Source organism: Rhagoletis zephyria, unplaced genomic scaffold (assembly GCF_001687245.7).
Source record: "Rhagoletis zephyria isolate East Lansing unplaced genomic scaffold, Rhagoletis_zephyria_1.1 Rzeph_scaffold_00190, whole genome shotgun sequence".
Lineage (NCBI taxonomy): Eukaryota > Metazoa > Arthropoda > Insecta > Diptera > Tephritidae > Rhagoletis > Rhagoletis zephyria.
In genome coordinates this window covers 5,877-33,044 of record NW_016157274.1, presented here as the reverse complement: position 1 = coordinate 33,044, position 27,168 = coordinate 5,877, and the positions used below count along the sequence as shown (strand labels likewise).

General features: G+C 34.5%; 1 protein-coding gene and 1 long non-coding RNA gene across 2 annotated transcripts in view; one reads left to right on the top strand and one right to left on the bottom strand.

Moving 5' to 3' along the window:
• The first annotated feature begins 17,593 nt into the window (after positions 1-17,593).
• LOC108358000 (uncharacterized) overlaps positions 17,594-27,168 on the top strand; it is a 14,119-nt gene continuing 4,544 nt past the window's right edge. The window contains exon 1 of the long non-coding RNA XR_001846688.1: positions 17,594-17,626. This is a non-coding gene — a long non-coding RNA (uncharacterized LOC108358000). The remainder of the gene's footprint in view (positions 17,627-27,168) is intronic.
• On the bottom strand, positions 19,503-22,767 carry LOC108357999 (uncharacterized). The gene is made up of 4 exons (XM_017609107.1): positions 22,570-22,767; positions 21,437-21,520; positions 20,133-20,318; positions 19,503-19,963 (listed from the first exon to the last, which is right to left on the bottom strand). The coding sequence occupies exons 1-4, from the start codon at positions 22,595-22,597 to the stop codon at positions 19,716-19,718; spliced, it is 546 nt and encodes a 181-aa protein (XP_017464596.1). The 5' UTR covers positions 22,598-22,767; the 3' UTR covers positions 19,503-19,715.

The following is a 27,168-nucleotide window of genomic DNA, read 5'->3' as shown; positions in this document are numbered from 1 at the left end:
TTGCCGCTACGTTACTTTACCACTTCATTTGGTTTATACATTTTGCTTCACAACAGAATTCAAGCGCTATCGTCGCTGTAGGAAACGCTGTTTCGAATGAGATACCGGCTTTGAGTACTAATAAAATTAGTGTACTTAGGTCGGTGTTATGCAGACATTTTGTTTGGCAAACTGCGTGCAATTGTTGTTGCAGCAAACTCGGAGAGAGCGAGTTTGGCGACTCTCACAGCAAACTAATTTTGTTTGGTCAAACTGCAGCAAATTCGGTGTTGTCATATACAAAAATTTTAAATTTTGCGCGTTATGTACATCTGAAATTCTCATTTCGTGTTGGCAATAGCCATGAAAACCATAATGAACGTGCAACCCTGTGCCAAACTCGACATAACCACCTCCGAGCAAACTAAGCAGCCGCCATTTAATTTGGCAAACAAAAGTTTGTCTGCATAACACCGACCTTATTCATGGTCCATAACAATTAGTGCAATTGAGTACTTACACTAATTCTAAAAATTACTAAGAGTAATTTCCACCAAAACAAGAACACACTCAAAATATACTTACTCTTATTTGTGCCGGCAATTTTTGTCTCTTTGGAGTATAGTCTACCCTAGAGCTGGGCAATTTTTGCTCGCGAGCAACGCCAGCGTCGCAATTCGCATACGTACACAGAAGCAAAGCAGCGAATTTCGATTCAGTCTGCTTGCAGATTTCACCAACCCAGTAAGAACCCTATCTGTTAACTAACGCGTTATATACGCCTAGTACTACAAATAGTTTGTGTGAGAAATTCAAAAACTTTCCATCATTTTACATAGGGCTCCTGGAGAAATCTAACGCATAATCGCTTCACGTGTGAGCAGTTTTTTCTTTCTTTTACATGGAATTCGCTATTAAATTATTCTATATGTATTTGTCTCTTTTCAATCAAATATTATTATGCGATTAATAACGTGTTATATGTGTTGGTTTTTATTGACAATTTTGTAAGTGTATTGGAGAATGCGTTAGGTCGTTCTTGCTGGGAAGGTAACATCATGCTCGGCTGCGGATTGTTTTTCTTCGTAATTGTAGCACGCGCTTGCCACAGTTTGAGTAGAAAATTTACAAAAAATTCCCAAAGAAAAAAGTGGTGTGTTTTTCTTAGATTGGTGTTTGCATGCATTTGCGACGATTCAAACACAAAAGAGTGCGACCCTATATAAGAACTAGAGTTTATTTGTTCAAAGAACTTTCAACGAACCGCAATATCCATTATGTGGTTATGCCTACGTATTTTTAATACAAGCAAACTGTATTTTGCATTCCGTGACAATTTAAAAAAAATATAAAATGAGCTGCTTGCTGACCAACGTTCAATAATTTTGTGATAAGTTCCATGATTTTTATAAAAAAGTGCCCAAATATCATGCCATATTTTAAAATAATTTGTTTCTATCTAAAGAAATCGATATAGAAATTTAAATGCTGGTTTATACGCAAAAATACTTAATGAACAATATTTATAAGTTATATTATATTTTTAGCACTAAATTCCTATTTCTATGAAAATAATAAAATCTAAACAACGAAATCATCTGGCCGGCCAGCATTTCAAAGATTAGGTTCCAATAAATAATAATATTACATTTTCCATATGGAAAAGTTTCTATAAACTAATAGTATTAGTTACTAAAAACTTCCACGATTCAATATTTCCGAATACGTACAAGCAAAATAAGGCAAAAGACAAATGCACGAAAAATACCAGTTTTAGTACATTTATAAAAACGTGGCAACCATAACTGAGCGCGACGCACTATCACCACGACAAAATGAGACTGTGCTGGTATGCCCAGCATCCCTGCAGCAATCCAGACTCACCCTAGGTTAGCCCTCAGATAGTTCCTATTATTACCAGCACTAGTCCCTCATAATTCCCCTGCCAATGGTTTCAACTGCCATTTTAGCATTGGCGTGTCATTGGAAAAGGACCGGTCCAATCAACACTGACCGTAAGATAGGCCTGGACTAGTCCAATTTTGGAGATTTTTTCGTTTGCGTATAGTTTTTTTTTTCGTAAATCCTTGGATGGGGGGGATAGACGGAGCCCAGACATGATGTTGATTCGTTGCTGTCTAGCACAATATAACCAGTAAAAAACCTCGGGTGAATTTGGCGACTGCCTTCCTCGGGGATGAATATGCCAGGGATGAAGTTATTGGTACTCACTCCTTCTAAGCACGCAGTGTTGCTTTTGAGAAACAAAAAACAGTTAACTTCAAATAGTTTCAAAAAGTATAGTGCAAAACAAAAATTATTGAATAATTCCACATAAATTGGTATACATACATAAATTACTCATTTTATAAACGATTTAAATAAAACGCATTTATTAACCTTTTTTGTGAAAGGGCCTGTGCCAATTGAAAAAAAGTACTCCGAATTGTAAATTTTTGACAACTATGAGGTGAATGAAAATTTTCAACGCGGCAGGGCGGGTGAAACATTTAACAGCAAGAATTACACCTACCTGACGGTTTTGAAGTATTTTTTTGTTCTAATGTTATTACTAAGACGTCTAATAAATGCATGGCTTTTAGTTCTAGAAGAATCAAAGTCGGTAAATACAAGTTTTTTTGTATAATTTCTGCATTTTAATTGCTAACTTCTTTTGCACCAGAGCAAGTGCCCAAAATTTCCAGCAGTAAAAAGATACGAATTGGCACAGCAGAAATGTGAAATTTTCTCACCATTATAAAATGTTTTTCCACCATGGAACTTTTCTACTAACTGACATGGAATTACTATCTCAACGCTGCCACTGAGGACCTTTGCCGACTGATAAAAAAGAGAAAATTTGGAAAGATCAAACAAAAATTTTGAGATTTCTCGTTGTGAATACGAACGCCATAATTTTACTTAGCTCGTGTGACTACGCAAAATTTTGACAGCTGGTAAATATGTATAGACATAAAGTTGTTAGCGGTAATAAAGATTCAAAATAAAAATGAAGTCTGGAAAAGAACAAAAAGCGTACGTTAGTTTTCAGTTATTAAATAAATCAAATTTATTTGCGAATATTTGTTTATTCTATTTATATAAAGGCAACCATGCGGAAAAGCTTGTGTCAATTATATTGATAACAGAACCTGTCAGCTTGCACGTTGCCTAAATTCCTAAGTAACATCAAATCCACAAATGAATACATTGCTTGTAACGGGTGATTTTTTTGAGGTTAGGATTTTCATGCATTAGTATTTGACAGATCACGTGGGATTTCAGACATGGTGTCAAAGAGAAAGATGCTCAGTATGCTTTGACATTTCATCATGAATAGACTTACTAACGAGCAACGCTTGCAAATCATTGAATTTTATTACCAAAATCAGTGTTCGGTTCGCTTTACGTCCGATTTATGGTCTACATAATCGACCAAGTGAGCAAACAATTAATGCGATTGTGACCAAGTTTCGCACTCAGTTTACTTTATTGGACATTAAACCAACCACACGAATGCGTACAGTGCGTACAGAAGAGAATATTGCGTCTGTTTCTGAGAGTGTTGCTGAAGACCGTGAAATGTCGATTCGTCGCCGTTCGCAGCAATTGGGTTTGCGAAACACATTTCGAACCGAACACTGATTTAGGTAATAAAATTCAATGATTTGCAAGCGTTGCTCGTTAGTAAGTCTATTCATGATGAAATGTCAAAGCATACTGAGCATCTTTCTCTTTGACACCATGTCTGAAATCCCACGTGATCTGTCAAATACTAATGCATGAAAATCCTAACCTCAAAAAAATCACCCGTTATTACCTTCAATATCGCCATGTATAAATTTTAACAACAATAGAGCTTTCTCACGAGCGTTTGTTTGGTTTTTCAACACCATTTATAATTTTCTTTTAATAAAATCACGATTTGTCAAATCCTTAAATTTATTTATCTAATAAAAATGCAGCACACAACCCTGAAATCTAAGAAAAAGTCTGAGGAAGGCCATTAAATAGCACACACAACCCAGTGCCTTCCTCAAGGGTGAATATAGCTACAACAACACCGATTACTACAACAACAACCCAGAAAGGTTGGCTACTGTCTATACTGTGCTGTCTAGCCAACGACTAAACGATAAAGCTTATGAATACGTGTGAGGTGATCTTCCACAATTGTTGTACGAACCGCCGACCACTGTTTTATAACGGCACCGCCTTGTCCGCGGGTAAAGCTCTTTTGAGCTTTCTATATATTTTGTATGGGCGCGTGCAAAGCAAAAGCTCTCTCTGCCCATCGCTGGTTTATAACAATAATAAAAGCTTGTAAAAATAGAGAAAATAGTGAAAACTAAATCGATAAAAATAGCTCTGTGATAACCTGTGGTATCATCTTCGCTAAAATGACCCTAAGTTAAATTTATTAAGCTATTTATGAAATATATTTTAATCATAAATACTTTTCAGGAGAAAAAAAGCCCTCCAAAACCATTACCGGTTTTTTGACATACCTATATATGTAACAGTGAAATACGTATGTGTTTGTTTTTCCTTTACATCAGTGTCCGCCAAAAAGAGAAGTCTTAAAATGAGAATGTATTAGTTATGAAATAAAAAATGAGAATGTGTTGGTGGTAATGCACGGAAATGCGTCACCAACCTGCTTCGCCTATTGTTTGCATGCAACTAAATAAAATTTGTTGCTCTGCTACCCTTTCTGTTGACGTTCGGATCAGTGTTGCCAGAACTTTTCAGGGCGACCGGCTAGATTGGACAAAAAAAAACGGCTAAAAACGGCTAAAATGTTTCAACCAGAATTAATTTTTTTTTAAATACATAAACTACAAGTAGAAAGACTAGTCAATCCATTGAATTTTGTTTGGTTAATAAAGATTATTTATACGTAGCTAAGCTGTACACCACTTTATTTTTGTTTAACAAAGGAAACTCTCGTTATACGTAGCTAAGCTTTACATCAGAAGTAATATTTGTATTACTTAAATATAAAAACAGAGATAAATTACAAACTTATGGCGTTTTCTTTTCTATTAAACAATTTTGCCTTCTTATAAATATTGGATCATTTTCAGTAGGTTGCTTTTTGTCCCGCAAAATGGCTATATTAGCTGAAAGTATGGCACTTTTGCTTAGTCGGAGGGCAATATTTTGAGAAATGAACACGTAAAGCTGTGAAAGCAGAAGGCATTGACATTCGTTGTTGTTGCCGACCACTTCACTTTTAACAAGTTTATGACATTTAACTAAAATCATGCCACCAGATTCACTAGCAGAAAAATTTTTGTTTCTTAAAAAAGGAGAAAAATTTGATAATTTGAAGTTAGTGAAGTTGGATGAAAATATTAAAAGTGTTGCGCGTTTCCAAACTGCCAGAATTCGGTACACCTGAGCAAACGTTCGAATATAAAGTTTTTTGCTTTTCCGAGGTAGGGTACGTAGGTTGATAACAAATTGCTGACGCAAAATATCTTTAAACCTCTGAAAGATGTACCATTATCCGTGGAACAGGAAAGAGGTCGGGTTAAAATGGTGCCTGCAACTTGTAACAGTACCAATTTTTGGATTCGCGGATTTTTCTGATAAAGATGTGGTGCTGCTAAAAATATATATACAAAAATATAAGCACGAAACTATGCATTTGTCACAAGAATTATCCACATAAGATGAAAACTACTGCAGTTTTATTTTATAAAATTAAAAAAGTATGTTTGCACCATGTATTGTCTTCCCAGAGAGTTTTGCTCCACATCGAAATTCGTGCTCTTTTATTTTCTAAGTGTAGCGAATGAAACTTCACACTTAAATTTAAGACATTCATAACAAAAATTTTATGCAGGAAATTCCCGCTCCCAAATATAAACTGGGACGCAAAATTGAAGCAAGTTTTGCCTATTTTTCTTTAGTTTATTTAATATTTATTATTTTTTATGAATATGTAGCACATTACTTAACAAACAACATATACTACAAACAGATTTCACACTTGGTGTAAAAATTATGAAAATTCTGCAAAATTTCAGCAAAACTTGTAACTTTTTAATCTGCTAAAATGACGCGTCCCAGTATTTGGGTCACTCGCTTAAAACAAAAAACACTGAAATCGACTCACTATCTGATTGTTTTTCAATTTTATATAACACAGTCCGAGATGAAAATTTTCTGTCATAAGACTAGCCATTTCTAATAGATTCTGGAGCACTAAATTTGTAAAAATAAAAACTTGTGAATTTGAATTTTAATAAAATAAGACGAAGAGCAAAATCGGCTAAAAACGGCTAATTTTTTTTTGCAAAACGGCTAACAAATCGGCTGCCGGCTAAATCGAATTTTTTCCGGCTGTTTGCTGTCGCAACCGGCTAAATCTAGCCGGAAAACGGCTAAAATGGCAACGCTGGCTCAGATTGTGTACGTGTAAGAAGCCGATTGTGTACATGTGAAAGGCCGAATATAGTTCGTTTCCCAGGAAAGTGTTTGGCGGTCACTGCTTTACATTAGTAATTTATGTACGTATGTGTGAAAGTATTGTCTCCTTTATAGACTAATAAAAGACTTAAAAACGTAAATATTTTATTACATACATACCTGCTAGGGAGGGGATTTTTTTCTTTATGCCCGTACAGCATAGGAGGATTCGACGTGTAATTCTAACCAAATTTGCTGAAGAAACCATGGGTCTAGAATCAATTTAGAGTTTGCCAACTTGCGGGAATAGGTTTCGAAGAACATGTTAAAATTTTCACTGTTGGACCCTCTGGTGGAAGTTTTAAGAAAAAGATAAGTGCACAAATGGACTCCTCATACCAAAAAACTCCTTATAGCATATTTTTATACAAAATTTAATCACTACTTTACGACACTACAGCAAAATGCTAAGAAACCTATTTTCGCAATTTGGTAAACTCCAAATTGATTTTAGACCCATGGTTTCTTCGGCAAATTTCCTTAGAATTACACATAGAAACCCTCTGTGCTATACACGCATAGTCGAAAAAATCTCCCTCGAAAAAATCGCCCTAATGCATACATAAATATGTATATGTAAATCTACCACATTGTTTTGGAATCTAACTTTTAAGGCTTATCTACCAATAAACAAAAATTGCAGTCCGCACACTGGTTCGAAATATAAAAAGTTATTTAAAGCATTTTTTAGCCTGCTAACTCCCCCTTGCTTACTTTAACGCAATCTATTACCTTGTTTACACTTACGAGAGAACCTCTTTCAAGCCTTTATACCGGTATCACACTCGCACACTGAAACCGTATTCAAAAGTAAACAAAATTTGTAATTTTATTCGAAATTTCTTGAATAACTAATATGCGCGGTGGACCGAAATGGAAGCGAACAAGAATTCAAATTTGTTTTAAGAATGATTCAAATTTGAAACGGGCAGTATAAAGCAAACCAGCCTCTTTTCACTTCCTGTCAAATGAATGATGTGTGTTATACCTGATTTCTAACCGATGCACAGTGTTTCGACTATATGGAAGCAGGTGGAAATAATTGTACACCTGCACCGATTTCACTGAAACTTGACATGTGCTCTAGTTTTACTTAGAAATAGAGAATTGTGAAATTTTGTACAGATGAAATAATTGCCACGCCCTCTAATCTTGTGGGTGGAAACATTAAATTTCATCCGATTTCGATGAAATTAAGTTTGTAGGCTATATTTTATTAGAAAAATCTAAATATAAAATATGGGAAAGATTGGATCGGTATAACGTCGAAAACTCACAAAAAATGTGGGCCCAGTCATTAAATGTGATAGAATTTTGGTTAATTTTTGTTTCCTGTTTTCCACTCTCAGAAAACAAAGGTTATACTATAAAATGACCTAGGTGTAAATACTTGCTTTTTTCCCAATATTTGGTGAGAATTTTTTCATTGTTCGAAAAATTCTTTTCGCGAAATTATTATCAAAAATTAAGAAAATCAAAAATTATATATATGTATTTGCAAAGCGCGCGCAAAGATCAAATTATATATTCGAAAACTGCATAAAATTCTCTAAAACATTCGTCTAATTTCAAGACCTGACGGACCGGTACTCAAACTTTTTTTTACTAATAATCTTTAGCATCTACATTACAAAGTAAATTTTTTGGTAAGAAAATAGGAAAGTACCAAATAAATGATAAATACCTCCACCTGAATATTCTACGACATTTAAGTAATTGATTACAGTTGAAAAAGAAATATTTTCTTTAATGGGTTAATCGCCGAAGGCAACTAAACTGATTAGTCGGCATCGCATCCATTCCCGTATTTTTTTGGGAAATGTATCGTTCGTGAAGAAGGGGGGTGAGTAAATAATGTAAAATTTGGTATTTATGACTTTTACTTTTCCCTCTCTAAGTCCAACTGGTTTTTTAATCAACTGTCACCATGACTTTTTCTACCTGCCTCCATATAGTCGAAACACTGCGATGTGAGCAATAAAAAAGCGATTTGAAAACAAATTCGAGTCAACACACTTTTGAATTTCTAAGCGTATTGAAAGTTGGTTTATGCCACCGTTTTGAATCACAGCGAACTGGGTCAAAGCGCTTTATGTGTCGGTATAAACAAGGCATATTTTATTATCGAATATCAAAAGTTGCCTTTGTATACAAATTTTCTCTTTGTCGCTTTTTTTACAAGTAAGGAAAATTGTTTATAACTGTTAAAAATGTCGAATTAGCGCTTTCTTTATATGGCAATGAACCAATACATGCAAGGGGTTTCAAAATTTCACTGTTAAAATCAAATTTCTTTTTTATTTGCAAACAAAGTTCAATATAACATTGCTGAATATTTTTTTGTTTTTAAAGTTTGGACTTTACTTAAATGTGCTGTTGATACATACGTCCCTGCGGCACAAGTACTTACTTCCTTAACAGGTACATATATGATTATCTGAGTTACAAACTTCTATATCAGCTGGGTTACTTGGCATACAGTTAAGTTTGACAAAAAAAGACAATATAAGTTTTTAGTTACTTTCGAAATTGTTATATAACTTATGCATCTGTATGATTCACTTTGAAGTTTTATGTTCATTCGATTGACATAAAATAAATGATAAATTTTTATTGGTGCAGAATCAATTTTTTCGACAATAGCTCGCGCTTGGTTCACACTGTCATCGAAACAAGATAGGAAAAATAATTGCAACGCGCTCTATTGTGACAGTAAACGATCAAGAGCTTGCTTCAGCGATAACCAGCGAACGTATGACACTCGAAAAATTTTATGATTTTTAACACCAAGGTAGTTTTGAAACTCAGCAAATTCATCCACCTTTTTAGCACTATGTGCGAAGAAATAGTAAACATCTCGGGCAAGTTTTTCGACTTCTACAGGAATTTTTTTTACACGATGGGAAAAGTATACAAATTTAAAAGAAGTGTCCCTCCAAAATTCATCGATAAATTTTATCACTTTTGATCCACTTGGATCAACACGGTCACATTGCTCACACCGCCAGTAAAAAGCTTTCTTGCACAGCAAGAAAAAATATCATTTGCTTTGTTTGCCAGGTTTTGCGCGAGCCTATTCCCTTTTCGTCCATGCAATTCTATATATTTTTCCCGTTTTTCATTTTAGGTTTTGTTGTTGTTTCCCCTTTTTATATATCCCAGTTTTTCAAAATGGCGCTTCCACTCCGCAGGGTCTGGGTTCAAGCTCTGGTCTAAGCAACATCGCAAAAAATGCTTTTCTTAACAGCGGTCGCCCCTCGGCAGGCAATGGAAATGTTTCTCTGCCTGAAAAACAGCTTCTCACAAAAATACAATCGGCGTTCGGAGTCGGCGTAAAACTGTAGGTCTCTCCCAGCGTGTCGAGATTGTTAAAAAAAATCGCTATTTCGGAAAAAATCGCCAATTTTTTTTTAAATAAAATTCATGAAATCGATTTAACAAATTTTTTATTTAAAAAATGAGATAGTGTTACAATATAGTTTTTAAAACCAAAAACGAATATAATACCTTCAGAGGGTATTAATATATAACACAAATCACTTATATATAATAGCGTTGTACAAACAATTTTCTTTAAAAATATGCATACTTTGTAACTTATTATTATAACACATATTAATTGGTTAATCGCACAATCCGCTTTTAAGAGCTCGGCGCTAAAAATAAAATAAAAACCTATAATAAGGCTAGATAGGCTATTTCCACAATTTCTTCAAAATCACCTACAGTGTCTGAATCATTTACATTACATGTCATATATTGAGCTAGTCAACCTTGATAACATACTATTTGATATTGGAAACGTTTTGCAGCAGAAACTATTAGCCTTCATATAACACTTTATTCGAACTATTGAGTTAAGGCTTTCCTTTTTTTGTTGAATTCGTTACGGAAAAAACGCGCTCACCAAGGCATGTGAGTGCGGCAAGGATAATAATATGAAGGCTACTTTACTTATATTTCCAAACATTTTATTGCCTGTTGCGGTTTTCACTTCGTAAGCAATTATCCAAAATTCTTCAGAGTCGGGTGGAATGGTTCTGAAAAACATTATTCCGTGGGAAAGTTAAAATATTTAAATATTCAGTTTCCGCCGCTTTTCTTTCCTTCAAAGTCAAATAGTGAATTGGCAGGTCCCTAAAACTTGCCGTCTTGGGATTCAAACGCTTTTCTGGTGACAAAATCAAACCTTTTTTTTTAAAGTATTTAATTGACTAGGTAATCGTTTCAAAAGTTCTTCGATTGGGGTGATTAAAAATTTTTGACAGTCTTTTAATATGCTTCTTAAGTCGAGTGTATCACGCAGTTCATTAGACTCTTCTTTAAAATTATCGTTGAAAACTAAGTTTTGTATTATATAAATAATTGGAAAAAATTTATTTGAAGGGAAAAAATCGCCAATGGCGATTTCCTAAATTTTTACGCGCAAATATTCAAAAAAAAAATCGGCAAATTGACGCTAAATCGCCAGATCTGGACACTCTGGTCCCTCCCCTTTGTGTGATGACATCAAGGCGCACGCCACAAATCGGAGGAGAAGCTCGGCCAAACACTAACGTAAGCGCCAATCTATTATTATTATGAATCAATTTTTCTCCGTGTTTTATTTTTTTATACGACCAATAACAGTATATTGACAACTCAGTTAATAACTATTAAAATTCAATTTACATGTAATATTATTAATATAAAAATATTACTTTAAAACATATATTGCATCTACTTATGCGTTATTTGTACACTCATGCGAATACACATAAATCCCATTCTGAAACTATAATGTTCTTAACATCAAGTTTCGTCAAACGTCATTTGCTTATTTGTACTCGTATTTGGTAATTTGGTAACTTATTTTTCAACTTGGTAATTTTTTCGATTCAGTCCTACATAATGTGACCAACTATTTTATAGCTCAAAGAAGTACAGGTTAGATTGGGTTAAAGTTAACGCCGCAAGCCGGTTATGAATTTTCGAATGCGGTTAATTTCGATCCCTGAGAGCTCAGTGTTTGTTCAGAAGTGCGAGCCGAAATGCTTCCATCCAGTGTTGCCATTTTAGCCGTTTTCCGGCTAGATTTAGCCGGTTGCGATAGCAAACAGCCGGAGATATTTCGATTTAGCCGGCAGCCGATTTGTTAGCCGTTTGGCAGAAAAAAATTAGCCGTTTTTAGCCGATTTTGCTATTTGCCTTGTTTTCTTAAATTTCAAATATGTATATATGTTTCCATTTTTGACTAAGCGACCCAAAATCTGTTAGAGATGGCCACTAGCCTTATCGTGGAGAAAATTTTCAAGTCAGGCAGGGTTGTATGAAATTGGACCGATTTCGCTTCTTTTTTTAAACGAATAAGGAATTTTCTTCATAAAATGTTTGTTATTAATGTCTTAATTTTAAGTGTGAAGTTTTATTCGCAAACTTAGAAAATAAGAAATTGTTTCACTGTTAAAACACTTAAGATTCGTTTGTGTTTGGATATAGTGCCAACAAACAGAATAAATATTACATGTAGATATTGTGTTCCCAGATACTCAATTCTGCCTAAATTACAAAACATCATTTTTGCCCACTCCCAAAGGTTTAAGGTAACGGAAAAATTGATATTTTCAAGCACTATGTACACATATGTATTTTTTTAAACAAACTTTTTTGCTGAGCATTTATTTAAATTCCAAAAACCGAAGCCAACTTGAATTAAAGGAACCAACACTGAAGTGAACATTTACTGTTATAATAAACACTGAAGTGAATCAAAACGAAAATAAAAGAGCACAAATTCATATGTAAAGCAAAACTCCCTGGGAATCCTACGAGACATCTGCCGGTCATATGAAAGGTCATAAAAATGCGGGATCTGCAGTCTTTTGGCATCATATTTTACATCAGAATTGAAGGGATTTCTGAAAAATCTGACCAGTTCTTTTGTGTAACTGTGATTTTGCATCCCTTGTCAACATATGGCCTCGGTTGATGTTAACTTAAGGTCGTTGTTTTACTGCCTTAAAATTGAAGGGNTCGGTTGATGTTAACTTAAGGTCGTTGTTTTACTGCCATAAAATTGAAGGGGAATTTTTACAGCGTTTTTTGTGTGTATTGGTTTCTATTTGAGTGTATTGAGAATCGGTCAGTCTGAAAGGGCCTTGTAGGGAAGACAATAGGTTTGTTCGTCGAAAATCCAGCGAGAATTATCACTCAAAATATCAGATAGTAAGAAAAAATGCTCCCAAATTCTCTCTCAATGCAATTTTCTGTACGAACGCAAATTTGAAAGTTTTTTGCCAGCTAGTGTCCACGGTTGCATTTCAAACAAAAGAAATTTGTATAGAATTTTTAAAATTCTTTTAGAGGGGCAAAAAACAGGATCTACGTGTATATATATTGTCAGTCCGACTTTCTTCAACATACGTTTCAATTTCTTTGTCGGGTTTACTATATCGACTCTGGTTGAGATTGCACTTCGATTAAGAATACAGTTTTTTTTGCCGAATACCTTTCAAATCATTGGAATTAACTAAATTAATTAAGTAAACAAGTATTAACTTACATTTTTCATTTTAAAATCGCTCCAGTTTGTAAATTTTTAAATTTAACGAACTTGTTTATTCAAATTATCGTCGACAAAAAATCCAACCATGTGCCACAATCATATGTTTTTCCTAATTGCAAATTCTTGCTGGAAAAATTTTTTCCGGCTCGAATTTGTAACTTCTCTCCAAGAAATAGTCTTTTTACTCGTGATTTATGTAAATAAAACATGTGAAATTTAGTTGAAACATTTTAGCCGGTTTTATTTGCCAATTTAGACGGTTCGTCCAAAAAGTTCTGGCAACACTGCTTCCATCTTAGCCTCGCGAAGGTTGGACAGTCTAAAAGAAAATGGGGAGATGATTCCACTTCATCTTCCTCTTAACAGCTGATACAAAAGGACCGTTCGAAATTCCTAGTCTCACCGCATGAATACCAATCGCACAATGGCCTGTCAGAACCACCATCACTAGCCCTTGAGAGGTAACGTGTTTTAAAGTGCCCAATAAAAACACTTGCTGCAGCAAAAAAACGTCTTATTTTCTTTTTTATGTCACAAAAGGACCCGGTTTCCCTTAGCCTAATAGCAGTGCGTGCTGCGACAATTCTGTCTGCAATATCCGCTAATTCCTGTTTTACAAGTGTAGCCTTCTCTAGTGAGTTCCATCAAATAAGGGCCCCTTTAAACAATATAGGCTTAAATCTGGTTTCCTAGAGCTAATTAATTAGTTTGGGCGAGAGACCCCACCTCTTACCGATAGCTCCCCTACAGCAGTACAAGGCAATCGGCACCTTTGCTGCCCTATCCTCAATGCTAGGCTTCAACGACAGCCACCGTTGATCGCCCACCTAGATACCTGGTTCAGGTAACCTTAAGCCAGATCAAAACGGGTGTATAGAAATCGTCCCTTAACCAAAAGTTCCGCATCATCTACATAGGTGATCACCTGACAGCCCACTTTTTCCAGTTCCTCTAGAAGGTCGTTTACAACCGCAATCCAGAGCAGGGGAGAGAGAACATCACCTTGTGGATTGCTCCCATTGACTCTGCACTGAGTGCATGCACTGAGTGCAGACGCTCCCCCACTCCGCCGCGACAGTTCTGTCACGAAGTAAGCGTATTAGGTTGGTTTCAACCCCCAGATTATGAATAAACTTGACTATTGCCTCTGGAGTGACATTGTTGAAAGCCCCATCGATATCGAAGAAGGCCCCTACTGCATAATCTTCATGCGTGAAGGCTTCCACTGACCACTTTACCAATGTGTGCAGTGAGGTATTCACCGACCTTTTCTTGCAATAAGCATATTGAGCTCTTGAAAGACAGTCACGTTGGAGATTCTGTAACCAGTTAGCGACAATTTTCGAATCGCTGTCGTACTTTTTGACGCAAAAGTATTTATATCATGCGTCAAAAAGTGCGATAGCGATCCGACAATTGTCGGAATTGTGAAGTACAAAATATCAGAACAGAAAACAGAAGTACGGTTGGTCACTTTAGTCCTACATGCAACATAGGTAAAAACAAGTTCTGATTCCACATTAGAAAGTGGGCCGTAAGCGTTTGCTTTTACAGAAATACCAGGTAATCCTGAAAGTTTCGCAAGGATAACAGTTTTTCGGCGTTCCTAGGTTACTATAATTGTGTGATCTACAACAAACTGATTCATAGTGGCTATTGTTATATCTATGTGTGTATATTGTTGTATGTATGTGTGTATATTGGTCATAACAAAGAAAGTAGATAACAAAACAACTCGTTATAATTGTAACGAAAGTGATTAACAGTGGCGTGCTTTCTCTTTTGCTCTAGTGCGTTTTTTAATTGGATGAAAAGAGAAGGCACGCCCCTGTTACTCACTTTCGCGTTGTCCCTTCTGGTTATCTACGTTCTTTGATCATAACTGGACAATGTAGATTTTAAAGTGCTTCGAAATTTTAGTTTAGTTTAAAATAATTTTGGTAATTTTTTTTTGAATTTGATAACTTTTTCTGGTGATTTTGGGTAAGAAATAAAAAAATTTGGCAACTTTGAACACATATAAGTAAAATATAGCCACCTAAAGCGCTGGTTACATTGCAAGTGCAGGGCATAGAGAAGCAGCGCATGTTAAGCAGTGGTGTAATTATACTCGGCATAGAGCGTATAATATCCCAGAATCAGCTGTTCAGTGTTATCAATTTAGTTAGGAAAACATAACTGAAGAATGCTTATTCATAGCTTAAATGAAGTCGACACTAAAGTTAGATGCTGATTTTTGTCATAATTTTCAATGAAATGGCGGCAACTAACTTTATAATTGACTTTGTTTCGAATATAAATACGCCCCAATGTATGTACAAGAACGACTTCTCAGTAATTCCTGTAAATCTGATGGGTATTGGAAGAGACTAGTGAGAGCAATGAGAGTGGCATCTCTTTTTGAAAATGTCACATAGCGAAAAATCAAAATTCCCCAGACTTAGCTGCCATGCCCTGTCATGCGCTGCGTAGGATAATCGTTTGTATGCAAAGCTCATTAAACAGATTCGATATGTGGCAGTACTCATGTTATGCGCTGCAGCACATTGCAAGTATAACGAGCGCTTAAAAGTACACTACGATGCTTATGCATTTGACAGACTTTTCGTTCATTTTCTGACAGTCAGTTACGGCAGCTTATTCACATTATAGTCAGCCCTTAAGATTTCTTAGGAAGAAGTCTTATTGCTCATATTGTGCAATATGCTCGAGTTTGATTGGAGATGGATGCTGACGGACGAGATTCTTCGCGTAACTAAACTTTAAATTCCATACATCTTTCCCATGAATGTTTCGCACACTATTTTAGCCTAATAGTATTACTATAATATTTATGGGGACGGCGTACGTGATTTCCCCCTTTTCACGACCGTGAACGCTTTTGAGTTATACAGAAGTAATTTAGGAAAAATAAAATGATAGAAGTAAGAAAAACGTGTGGGGAACTCGAGAAGTTGTGTATTTTGAAAACATTAGAAAGCTTTCCAACCATTAATTCTTTTTTCAAATGTTTTGAGTTTCTAGATTCTGAAAAGTATTTTGAGTGGTTGTATTCTTTGATAATGTAATTTTTAGCAAAAAAAAACAGACTTCAACTCCCACATAAAAAAAATATATATATATATCTCATGATCCACTGATCGGATCTCAACCAGATTAGTATGGGACCACCTCTGAGACACTACCTTTCCGATGATTATCGAAATCGGTTGACGTGGTCCAAAGTTATGCGGTAACACACATAAAAAAAAAAAAAAAAAAATATTCCGACGAACTGATAACCTCCTCCTTTTTTGGAAGTCGGTTAAAAAGGCATTAAATATGTGTAGTCAAATCTAATTTACTTAGCAAACAACCTAATTGTGCGACTTAGGGCCAGTTTTTCAGTGCACAGATGTGGTTAGACATGGTTTAAACGCACGAGCAGGCTGATTAAAACTAAGATTAGCCAATGAAATGTCAGCCAATTGATCAATTTAAACGCGAAAGCGAATGAAAAGGCTGTTTGTGTAAATTATTTTTTTCTTTAGAAATTCAAAAATAAATAAAATATGTAGGTGTATTAAGGAGGGTTAATTTGTATGTACGTGTAATTCTAAGCAACTTTGCCGAAGAAACCATGGCTCTAAAATCAATTTGAACTTTGCCAAATTGCGAAAATAGGTTTCTTAGCACTTTGCTGTAGTGTCGTAAAGAATTGCTTGAATTTTGTACAAAAACATGCTGTAGGGGTTTTCTGGTATGAGGAATCAATTTGTGCACTTCTCTTTTTCTGAAAACTTCCACCTGAGGGCACAACAGTAAAAATGTCCACACTTTCTTCTAAACCTATTTTCGCAATATGACAAACTCCTAATTGATTTTAGAACCATGGTTTCTTCGCAAAGTTGCTTAGAATTACAATTAGAATCCTCTTATGCTAAACGCGCATAGTAAAACTGACCAGCCCTAATATATATAAATCCTATGTATGTTGCATATCTATGTACATTGATGTGTTTTTCATACGAAAAGATTTTATGTATAATAGATACATACAGTGTGGGATTTCTGTTATCCCGGGAATCTGTTATTCTAGAATCCCGGGATCCCGGCCTTTTTGCGGTTTTGCACTGATGGCAGTAATAGAAACTCCTTTTCTTGACCAGTATTGGATATATTTCTTTAATAAATAATATTTTTTATAAATGTCTAGCTCATTATACATACTATAACACCGTGTGTAAATTATTACACACAAAAATCAATATATTCGGGAAACCATGGGCCAAATTAAGTAAAATCGCGTTTTTAGTTTTTCACTCTGACGTCAGTAATTCAAAAATTATTTAAAAAATTCAGTGAAATGTGCTTAGAGAAAAAGTATGGGTATCACATTAAAGAGAGACTAAATTTTTCGGTGCATAAGGACTGGTAAGTATTGGAAATGTCCTTTTAAAATTTAATCTAGAAATTTCGCAATATTTGTTTTTGAAAAAATTTTATGTTAAGGACTGGTATAAACTCTACAACATCCTGGAATTTCATCCTTCTAACTTTATCGACTTAAAAAATTACGTATTCGTCCTTGTGAATCCAAAAAATTTTAATTATTTTAATTTCTGAAGAAATTTCGTTTTTAATTTGGTACCCAGATTTTTATTCTACATTGCACTGAATTTTTTAAATAATTTTTTAGAATTAATCATATCTTTGTAATTACAACGTCCTTTAAAATAAATCCTGACGTCAGAGAAAAAAAACAAAAACGCCTCTTTAAATAGTAAAAAGTAGGATTGTGATAACTACATCCCGAAAATCCCGGGATCGTAAAAAGCGAAAAAATTAACATCCCTAGTGTCTGCAGAAGCTGGCGTTTGCACACAAGGTACACAGAGACATTTAAGAGACGCTTAATTCGTTTTTTTTTTTAAATTTTTTCACGATTTATTTGTCAACCAATGTCCCTAAGAATGGTGATAAGTCATGACTGATGGCACGTCATGGTTACATTGAATAATTCTTTGGAAATAATGGCACGTTTATGTATAAAGGTTCGCCGCCCCTGAGGTAGGTAATACTAGTCAGTCATCTGTTTAACACATTATATAGGCTTTATGCTTTCTATTGGTATATATGTAACTTTATTAAATAAATGAGCGCAAAATTAAAACAATAATAATATTTTTTAATAATCAATTAAAAATATCCTGGCCAAGATTTTTTCAGCCAGCCTAGTCGCGAAATATTTCCGACGTTGATTAACACGTTAAATTTCATCCAAAGTAGATTTCATCCATTAAAGAAATGGGTGAAGGTCGTGCCCTTGTCTGATCTCCTACTATCTATATGCAGAGATAAATTCATAGCTTAATTTTTTATTTTTACAAGAAATGTGAAGTAATTTATTGAAAGCCCCCTCCGTAGTAAGCCCAATTCTGTATCGTTGACAAAAATTTTTTACTGACAAATTTAAACTTTTTCACATATTTTTCCGCAAAAAACACTGTGACAAGAATTTGTCACTGACACAAAATAGAGCCGTCAGTCAGAGAGAAAAACTACAATTGGAATGACAGCGACAACAGTGCATCCAATACACATAATTGTTATGCATGTGAATGACTGCCTACTTTCTGCCCGTGCCTGTTAGAGACAGGGTTGCCAGGTCAGAGGCTCAATAAAGCCGGACACGTTCCGTTTAGTGAGAGATCGAATGGGGGATGGGGAAGAGGTGACGGTGTGTATGTGTGTGTAAAATGGGACTAAAAAGCGGTATATCGATTGATTTAAATCAGTATAGGTCTTTAGTTCTGCTCATGCGTTGCTAAATCGGCTATATGTCTGGTTTTAGCTCATAGTATCCTCGGAATGGACATGGATAAAGGAGATTAAGTTGTGTCAAAATATGTCCATAAATTTTTGGCGTCAAAATATGACATAGTGAAAACGCGCCTTAAAAGTATCCCTTTGAAGCAAAAAATTTACAAAACACGAAAACTATATTAAAAGCATCGTATTTGTTTTGATTGCTGAAACTTTTACAATTGTCTAGAAAAATTTTGAAACACAAGAATTACATATACTATTTCAAGAAAGTCAAACACAGGGTGGTTAGGTCAAGGGTGTCAATCCTGAAAAAGGCGAATTTCCCTCTTTTAAGCCATGAATAAATTTCAATCTTGAAATGTACTGTATTTTCAACCCATTCCAAGATATCTCATATAGTGAAGTACTAACATTTTTAACCCAACCCGAACTGTGTGATTCATAACACTAGTTTACACGAAAAAAGTACCTCGATAAAAAAGTGCTTTCTAGCTTAATTTGGGGTCGCTGAAAACGAAAATGACACTCATTTATTTTTCTCAAGAAGCGTTTTTGCGATTTTTGCAAAAAACCTGTTTTTCGGGTCTCATTCCAGTTTTTCACCGAAATCTCCGAGGAAGTTAATGTTATGGAGCAATGATATACATTTTTAGAAAGGTACAGACCTCTTCTTTACAGCAATATGTCATTATTGGTAATCTAGTGGTTATTACTTCCACAGCAGCTGTTCAAATATAAAAAATTGTCATTTTTTGAGCCTTTTTGGAAATGAATGAGGTTTATTGTTTTTTTTCATAAGATAAAAATTTTTAATGCAGATATATATGATAACAATTTGAAGACAATTCTGTCACATACAATTTAAGCTAAATATTGCTGCGATCGAAGAAGAAATGTAGAAGTTAGTTCAGGTCGAAAATATGATTTTTCTCTCAAACTTCTTCGTTTCGTCGTGTTCCATTCTGTCTTCTCGAAGTTGCATCCAACAATAGTCGCCCATCATGGCCTGATCCCAGAAACCTTCATACCGCTTTTCGATTGTTGCAATGCCCTGGTGAAATCTTTCGCCTTGTTCGTCGCTCTCAGCTCCCAAATTCGGTGGAAAAAAGTCCAAATGACTATTGAGCAGGTGCATTTTCAGAGAAATTCGAGCACCTGTAATAAATAAAATATTTTGTAAATTACTAAAAATTTTTTCTTAAAATAATTATTTTAATCCATGCAAGGTATAACCGTTGAAGATATTTAGGCTTATAAGTCACAAAAAGAAAATTGCATGGATTTTCACAAACTTACATTTAATCTAAAAATATTTCACACTCACCAATGGCATTGAAGTTTTTCATCAAATTGTCAATCAATTTACGGTTGTTTTTGCTTCTGTGGTTCCCCAAAAAACCGTGAACAACTTGTTCAAAGGCAGTCCAAGCTTTTACTTCAGATTTGTTCAAGCGTCGTTCAAATTTTGCATCATCAAACAATTTTCTGATTTGTGGCCCGACAAATATACCTGCTTTGATTTTTTCTGTCGACAGTTTAGGAAACACCGTCCTCAAATATTTCAAGGCTTTATTTTCCGGATTTTTTGCTAAAGCTTTGAAAAAGTTTTTCATTAGCCTAAAACTCGGGCGCAATGGTGGAAAAATAACGCTGTTTTTTTCAACTAGTGCTGTTTTAAGAACGTTGCTCTTTCCTACGACATGATCATTACCAAGGAACGGATTTTATGGAAATAGCCTTTTTTTCTGCTAAAGAGATAGAGTATATTCGATTAAGAATGTCCACGATTTAGCTTTCCCTGATTCCATATATACACATTTGATGTTGCCTTTTTTAACATATTTGCCTTTTTTTGCCTTTTTTAAGATATTTGCCTTTTTTTGCCTTTTCTACCTTTAAAAAGTGATTACAGCATTTAAAATTTTTTTTTAGATTAAAAAATATACACATTGCCCATGCGGCTTATAGAAGCGCAGGGACCTCTGCCAAATTGGTGTTGGAAAAATTCAAAGCCGTTTTCTCAGCTAACGAAGGCTTGGAGACAATAAGGGATGTGGATAAAATTATAAAGGGCGAGGAAAACGCCCTTATTCCTGATAATATGAACGTTTCAAACGTTCCATATTTAAATTGGGCGCCGCTTGTATCAACTTACGTCGAGCACACATTTAATATATTCAAGGCTTTTCTTCGCGAAAATCGAATGACAATGCCAGAAAACTTCAAAATGCATCTTGTGGTTCAATGTTACTACAACTATACAGATTAAAGTTTTATGAGTTAGAAACCCGAAAGGATAAAATAGTCAAAGATTCAAAGTACAAAATTTTCATATAATGAAACTGGTTCATAGTTTTTCTCTTTTCACTTGTAATATAAACATTTCTAAAATAAATGTGTTTTTTGATTGTTCTTCGTATTTTCTGTCTTTTTAGTGCCTTATTTAGCTTTTTTTTGCAATACCTAGTGCCTTTTCCTGCCTTTTCCGCTATTTTGTTTTGCCTTTTTAGCAACACCTAGTGCCTTTTCCTGCCCTTTTCGCTATTTTATTTTGCCTTTTCCAGCCTATTTCGTTATTTTATTTTGCCTTTTTTATAGGTTTTTAGGTCCTAAAAATCCGTTCNATACCTGCTTTGATTTTTTCTGTCGACAGTTTAGGAAACACCGTCCTCAAATATTTCAAGGCTTTATTTTCCGGATTTTTTGCTAAAGCTTTGAAAAAGTTTTTCATTAGCCTAAAACTCGGGCGCAATGGTGGAAAAATAACGCTGTTTTTTTCAACTAGTGCTGTTTTAAGAACGTTGCTCTTTCCTACGACATGATCATTACCAAGGAACGGATTTTATGGAAATAGCCTTTTTTTCTGCTAAAGAGATAGAGTATATTCGATTAAGAATGTCCACGATTTAGCTTTCCCTGATTCCATATATACACATTTGATGTTGCCTTTTTTAACATATTTGCCTTTTTTTGCCTTTTTTAAGATATTTGCCTTTTTTTGCCTTTTCTACCTTTAAAAAGTGATTACAGCATTTAAAATTTTTTTTTAGATTAAAAAATATACACATTGCCCATGCGGCTTATAGAAGCGCAGGGACCTCTGCCAAATTGGTGTTGGAAAAATTCAAAGCCGTTTTCTCAGCTAACGAAGGCTTGGAGACAATAAGGGATGTGGATAAAATTATAAAGGGCGAGGAAAACGCCCTTATTCCTGATAATATGAACGTTTCAAACGTTCCATATTTAAATTGGGCGCCGCTTGTATCAACTTACGTCGAGCACACATTTAATATATTCAAGGCTTTTCTTCGCGAAAATCGAATGACAATGCCAGAAAACTTCAAAATGCATCTTGTGGTTCAATGTTACTACAACTATACAGATTAAAGTTTTATGAGTTAGAAACCCGAAAGGATAAAATAGTCAAAGATTCAAAGTACAAAATTTTCATATAATGAAACTGGTTCATAGTTTTTCTCTTTTCACTTGTAATATAAACATTTCTAAAATAAATGTGTTTTTTGATTGTTCTTCGTATTTTCTGTCTTTTTAGTGCCTTATTTAGCTTTTTTTTGCAATACCTAGTGCCTTTTCCTGCCTTTTCCGCTATTTTGTTTTGCCTTTTTAGCAACACCTAGTGCCTTTTCCTGCCCTTTTCGCTATTTTATTTTGCCTTTTCCAGCCTATTTCGTTATTTTATTTTGCCTTTTTTATAGGTTTTTAGGTCCTAAAAATCCGTTCCCTGATCATTACGCTTTTACCACTCGCGTTGAGTAAAATGCTTTTCATCTGATCTGCTATCCCAGAGACACAAGAAACAGCTGTATTTCGTATAGCCACCCTGTAGACCAGTGAGTATAGCGACGACCTTCAAGTCACAACATATCTTCCAGTATTAAGAACTGTAGTGAATCAGTTTGAGTAACTCTTTCATTGTCTCGTATGTTTCTTTCACGTTTGTGGAGTGGCCAATGGGAATGGAAGGTTTCNAAATTTTTTTTTAGATTAAAAAATATACACATTGCCCATGCGGCTTATAGAAGCGCAGGGACCTCTGCCAAATTGGTGTTGGAAAAATTCAAAGCCGTTTTCTCAGCTAACGAAGGCTTGGAGACAATAAGGGATGTGGATAAAATTATAAAGGGCGAGGAAAACGCCCTTATTCCTGATAATATGAACGTTTCAAACGTTCCATATTTAAATTGGGCGCCGCTTGTATCAACTTACGTCGAGCACACATTTAATATATTCAAGGCTTTTCTTCGCGAAAATCGAATGACAATGCCAGAAAACTTCAAAATGCATCTTGTGGTTCAATGTTACTACAACTATACAGATTAAAGTTTTATGAGTTAGAAACCCGAAAGGATAAAATAGTCAAAGATTCAAAGTACAAAATTTTCATATAATGAAACTGGTTCATAGTTTTTCTCTTTTCACTTGTAATATAAACATTTCTAAAATAAATGTGTTTTTTGATTGTTCTTCGTATTTTCTGTCTTTTTAGTGCCTTATTTAGCTTTTTTTTGCAATACCTAGTGCCTTTTCCTGCCTTTTCCGCTATTTTGTTTTGCCTTTTTAGCAACACCTAGTGCCTTTTCCTGCCCTTTTCGCTATTTTATTTTGCCTTTTCCAGCCTATTTCGTTATTTTATTTTGCCTTTTTTATAGGTTTTTAGGTCCTAAAAATCCGTTCCCTGATCATTACGCTTTTACCACTCGCGTTGAGTAAAATGCTTTTCATCTGATCTGCTATCCCAGAGACACAAGAAACAGCTGTATTTCGTATAGCCACCCTGTAGACCAGTGAGTATAGCGACGACCTTCAAGTCACAACATATCTTCCAGTATTAAGAACTGTAGTGAATCAGTTTGAGTAACTCTTTCATTGTCTCGTATGTTTCTTTCACGTTTGTGGAGTGGCCAATGGGAATGGAAGGTTTCCTATTACTTTTATGAAGTAAAACAGCTTTCACACTATATTTCCTACCATCAATAAATAGACGCCATTGGTCCGAGTTATGATTTTCTCAAAATGCGGCAAACAACGCGTTAACATTGTTAACTGGTTTTGAGAAATATTGTTCGAATTGTTTGCTCCGATTTCTGAAGTAAGTTACTTTTGTCTCTGATTCCAAATACCCACGTTCTTGTAAGCGTGATGCGAGTAATTCAAATTTTTCTTTTCATAAGTTCAAATCACGACACAGATCATTAAGGGCCAATTGATTCATCAGGTTCGATTTTTGACTCGCTGATCCTGAATAAACGCTGGGATTTGAATCCGAAAATACAGTCCCTTGCGAACTAATTTCTTGTTCTTTCAGTGCTGGTGGTTCGCGTTTTGGGTACACAGAAGAATGTGGTGCAGTTGCTGTCACTGATGATACATTGGGAGAAACAGCTTTGAATTCTTTCCTCCTTGGATTTTGGTTAGGCAGAAGTAGCAATCCGTCACATGATCAATCGGGTTTCTCCATTCGCACGGCTTTCCGAAAGATAAATACTTCTTTTTGCCTTTGCTAAGCGCATTCAATCGTACAAAACATGTGGCACATAAAGAGTTTGGAGTCCAATGTTTACCCGGTTTCATGGCTTGAATTCCAAAATATTGTTCATAAGCAGTTAAAATGTTTGTGGTTATTTTTTTCCGAGCACTTTGTTTGAATATGCACAATCCACAAATAAAGCAAAACTTACCCGGTGAGTGATGGCACATTTTTTGCTTTTTCCTTAGAGCAAAAACGTCATTCTAAAATACGAGAGAACACAAAAGGAACAACTGTCCAACAAAAGTACGAAACGAAATCCGATAACGTTTGTCAACTACCTAACGGGGCAGGAAAATATAGCGGAAGTTCAATGTCGCTCAAGCAGTAACGCATTTTACCGACTGGAGATATTTCTGTTCCCCCGTACAACGTTTACTTTGATTCAGCATGTAAGTTTACACAAAATAGACTTTTTTTGTGTTTTTTAACATTTTGGTAACATTCCGTGGATATGGATTCAACCCCAGCCGTGCTTCATAATTTATTTCTGTGTAGGTGTATAAAAGGAAAATTTGAATGTCAGAAGCTGAATATGCATCATTTTACAAAATACGTTATAACTTCAACATTTTTCGTTCGATTTAGACAATCTTTAGCTTGACTTGTTTGTTATAACATTATTGTGAACTAAAATTTCATGTATCGGACAAAAAATTATTTATTCAATAGTAAAACGTCGATAAATTTCAATAGTTTCCAAAAAAGCTCAAAAATAACCTTTTTTTAACTTTGAACGGCTGCTGTGGAAGTAATAATACCAAGATTACTAATAACGATATATTTCTGTAAAGAGAACCCGAAATCAGTACACAAAATCTACTGATTTTTTCAGTTTATACCGATTTCTGTTTACTGTTTTACTGTTTTATACATTTAATAAATATTTTTGTAAATTGGTATAATTATGGTAAGTATTAAGTAAATTTAAACCATTATTTAAAAGGTGTCACTTTGCATGTGTTTCGTTTCCTAGCATTTCGCTAAATGACAACTGCTTGAATTCAACCCAACATAATAGCCCTGTTCCAGGTATTTCACGATTTGCAGGATTTACAAGAAAATCTGTTTTCGCCATTAATAAACTTTATGAAAGGTGGCGACCGAGAACGACGTCTTGTAAAATCCTGCAAATCGTGCAGCCCCTGGAATAGACTTAGTATTTCAAACTGAAGTCGACTACTGCTGCTTTTGTGCTTCTTGTGCAATGTAGGTTCTTGGATATGATATATGTAGATTTACTTTGATTTTTGAGGTTCGACCACCTGTTATTATTTACCCGGTAGTAAAAACTATATAAATCACAGTTTCAAAGTTTATACAAAATTTAGAAAAATTCAACAAAATTTCAACTTTTTGATCTGAATCTTTACAACATTTTTGGGTATGCAATTTACTAGCCCATACAATCTTAGTCTAATGAAGTGCAAGTTGCAACCAGCTAAAAAATCGCGCTGATTTTTGATAATTGTTTTTTGAAGACTACTTTTGCGTTTTTTTTTTATATAACAAGTGTAATCTACAAAAAATGGCGTTGATTTTTTTAAGTTTTGTTTCATAAAAAACTCATGCTTATATGGAAAAAGTTCAAAAATCCGTCACAAAAAAAAAATTCTCGGAAATCAATGGGATTTTTTAGCGGGATCGTTAGACTAAAATTGCATACCCAAAAGTTTTCTACATAATCAGATTAAAAAGTTGAAATTTTTATGAAAATTTGTGGAATTTTCCTAAATTTTGTATAAATTTTATATTTATTATGTAGTATTTTTTTTATAGAAAAACAAAAAAATTAGCTCTAAAAACATTACGAATATTTAAGTCAACACTTGGTCACTTGTTTGAGTCACGTACTTAGTTTCTCTCTGTCGTCAGGACTTTTTTTTAAAGGACTTTGGAATTAAAAAAATATGATTATTTCAAAATTTTTTTTAAAAAATTCAGGGCAATGAAGTATAAAGATAAGGGTATCAAATATAAGAAAAAATTCTGTAGAATTATAAGAGAATAAATTTTTTGATGCATAAGGGTACAGAAAATGTCCTTTAAAAAATGTTTCCTTAAAATCCTTGAAAATTTGCAATATTTATTTTTGAAAAAGTTATTGTTTGAGGACTAATATATGTACATACGACCACATCATCCAATTTCGTCCTGCAAACTTTATTAACTTGAAAAGATAAAATTTATTAAAAGCGCATTTTCAATACCTATTTATCCTTGTAAACCAAACAACTTTATTGTTTTGAAATTCAGCAGAATTTTCTCTTTCATTTGGTACCCATATGGTTATTCTACATTGCACTAATTTTTTTAATTAATCATATCTTTAAAATTTCAAAGTCTTTTGAAAAAAATACTGACGTCAGAGTGAAAAACTAAAAACGCAGCTTTACTATATTTGGCCCATAGTTTAGTGAGTATATCGATTCTTTCGTGTGTTCTGAGAGTTTTCTTTTGTGGCAAAGTGTTATTCACAGTTTTCAAATATATTTCATGAAAGCAAAAAATAAAAATAGTTGACATCACTTTCGTTTTAAACACCTAGGTATTACTGACCATTATAAAGGACACTGAGTGACGGCAAAGCCCAAAGCTCTACATATTTGTTGATGTGATTTTTGAAATGAACGATACAAAATTAGCCGGTATACATATTTTAAAATTTTTAGAATCAGTGGTTGAAATTTTATACTGAAAGGGTTAAGAAAGCTTTAGATTAAAAGTGTGATACTAAATGCCTTTCACCATAAACGGCGCCAATTTTATGGGTTATCAAGCCTCTAGCAGTACCAGATTAATTGTTGTTTTT

Excerpts from the sequence above, each read along its gene's own strand:
- LOC108357999 (XM_017609107.1), bottom strand. The coding sequence starts at position 22,597 with ATGAAAAGCATTTTACTCAACGCGAGTG. Across the intron at positions 21,521-22,569 it reads CATTTTACTCAACGCGAGTG|CTTTAGCAAAAAATCCGGAA; the intron begins GTAAAAGCGTAA and ends ACTTTTTCAAAG. Across the intron at positions 19,964-20,132 it reads GAAAAACTTCAATGCCATTG|GTGCTCGAATTTCTCTGAAA; the intron begins GTGAGTGTGAAA and ends TATTTATTACAG.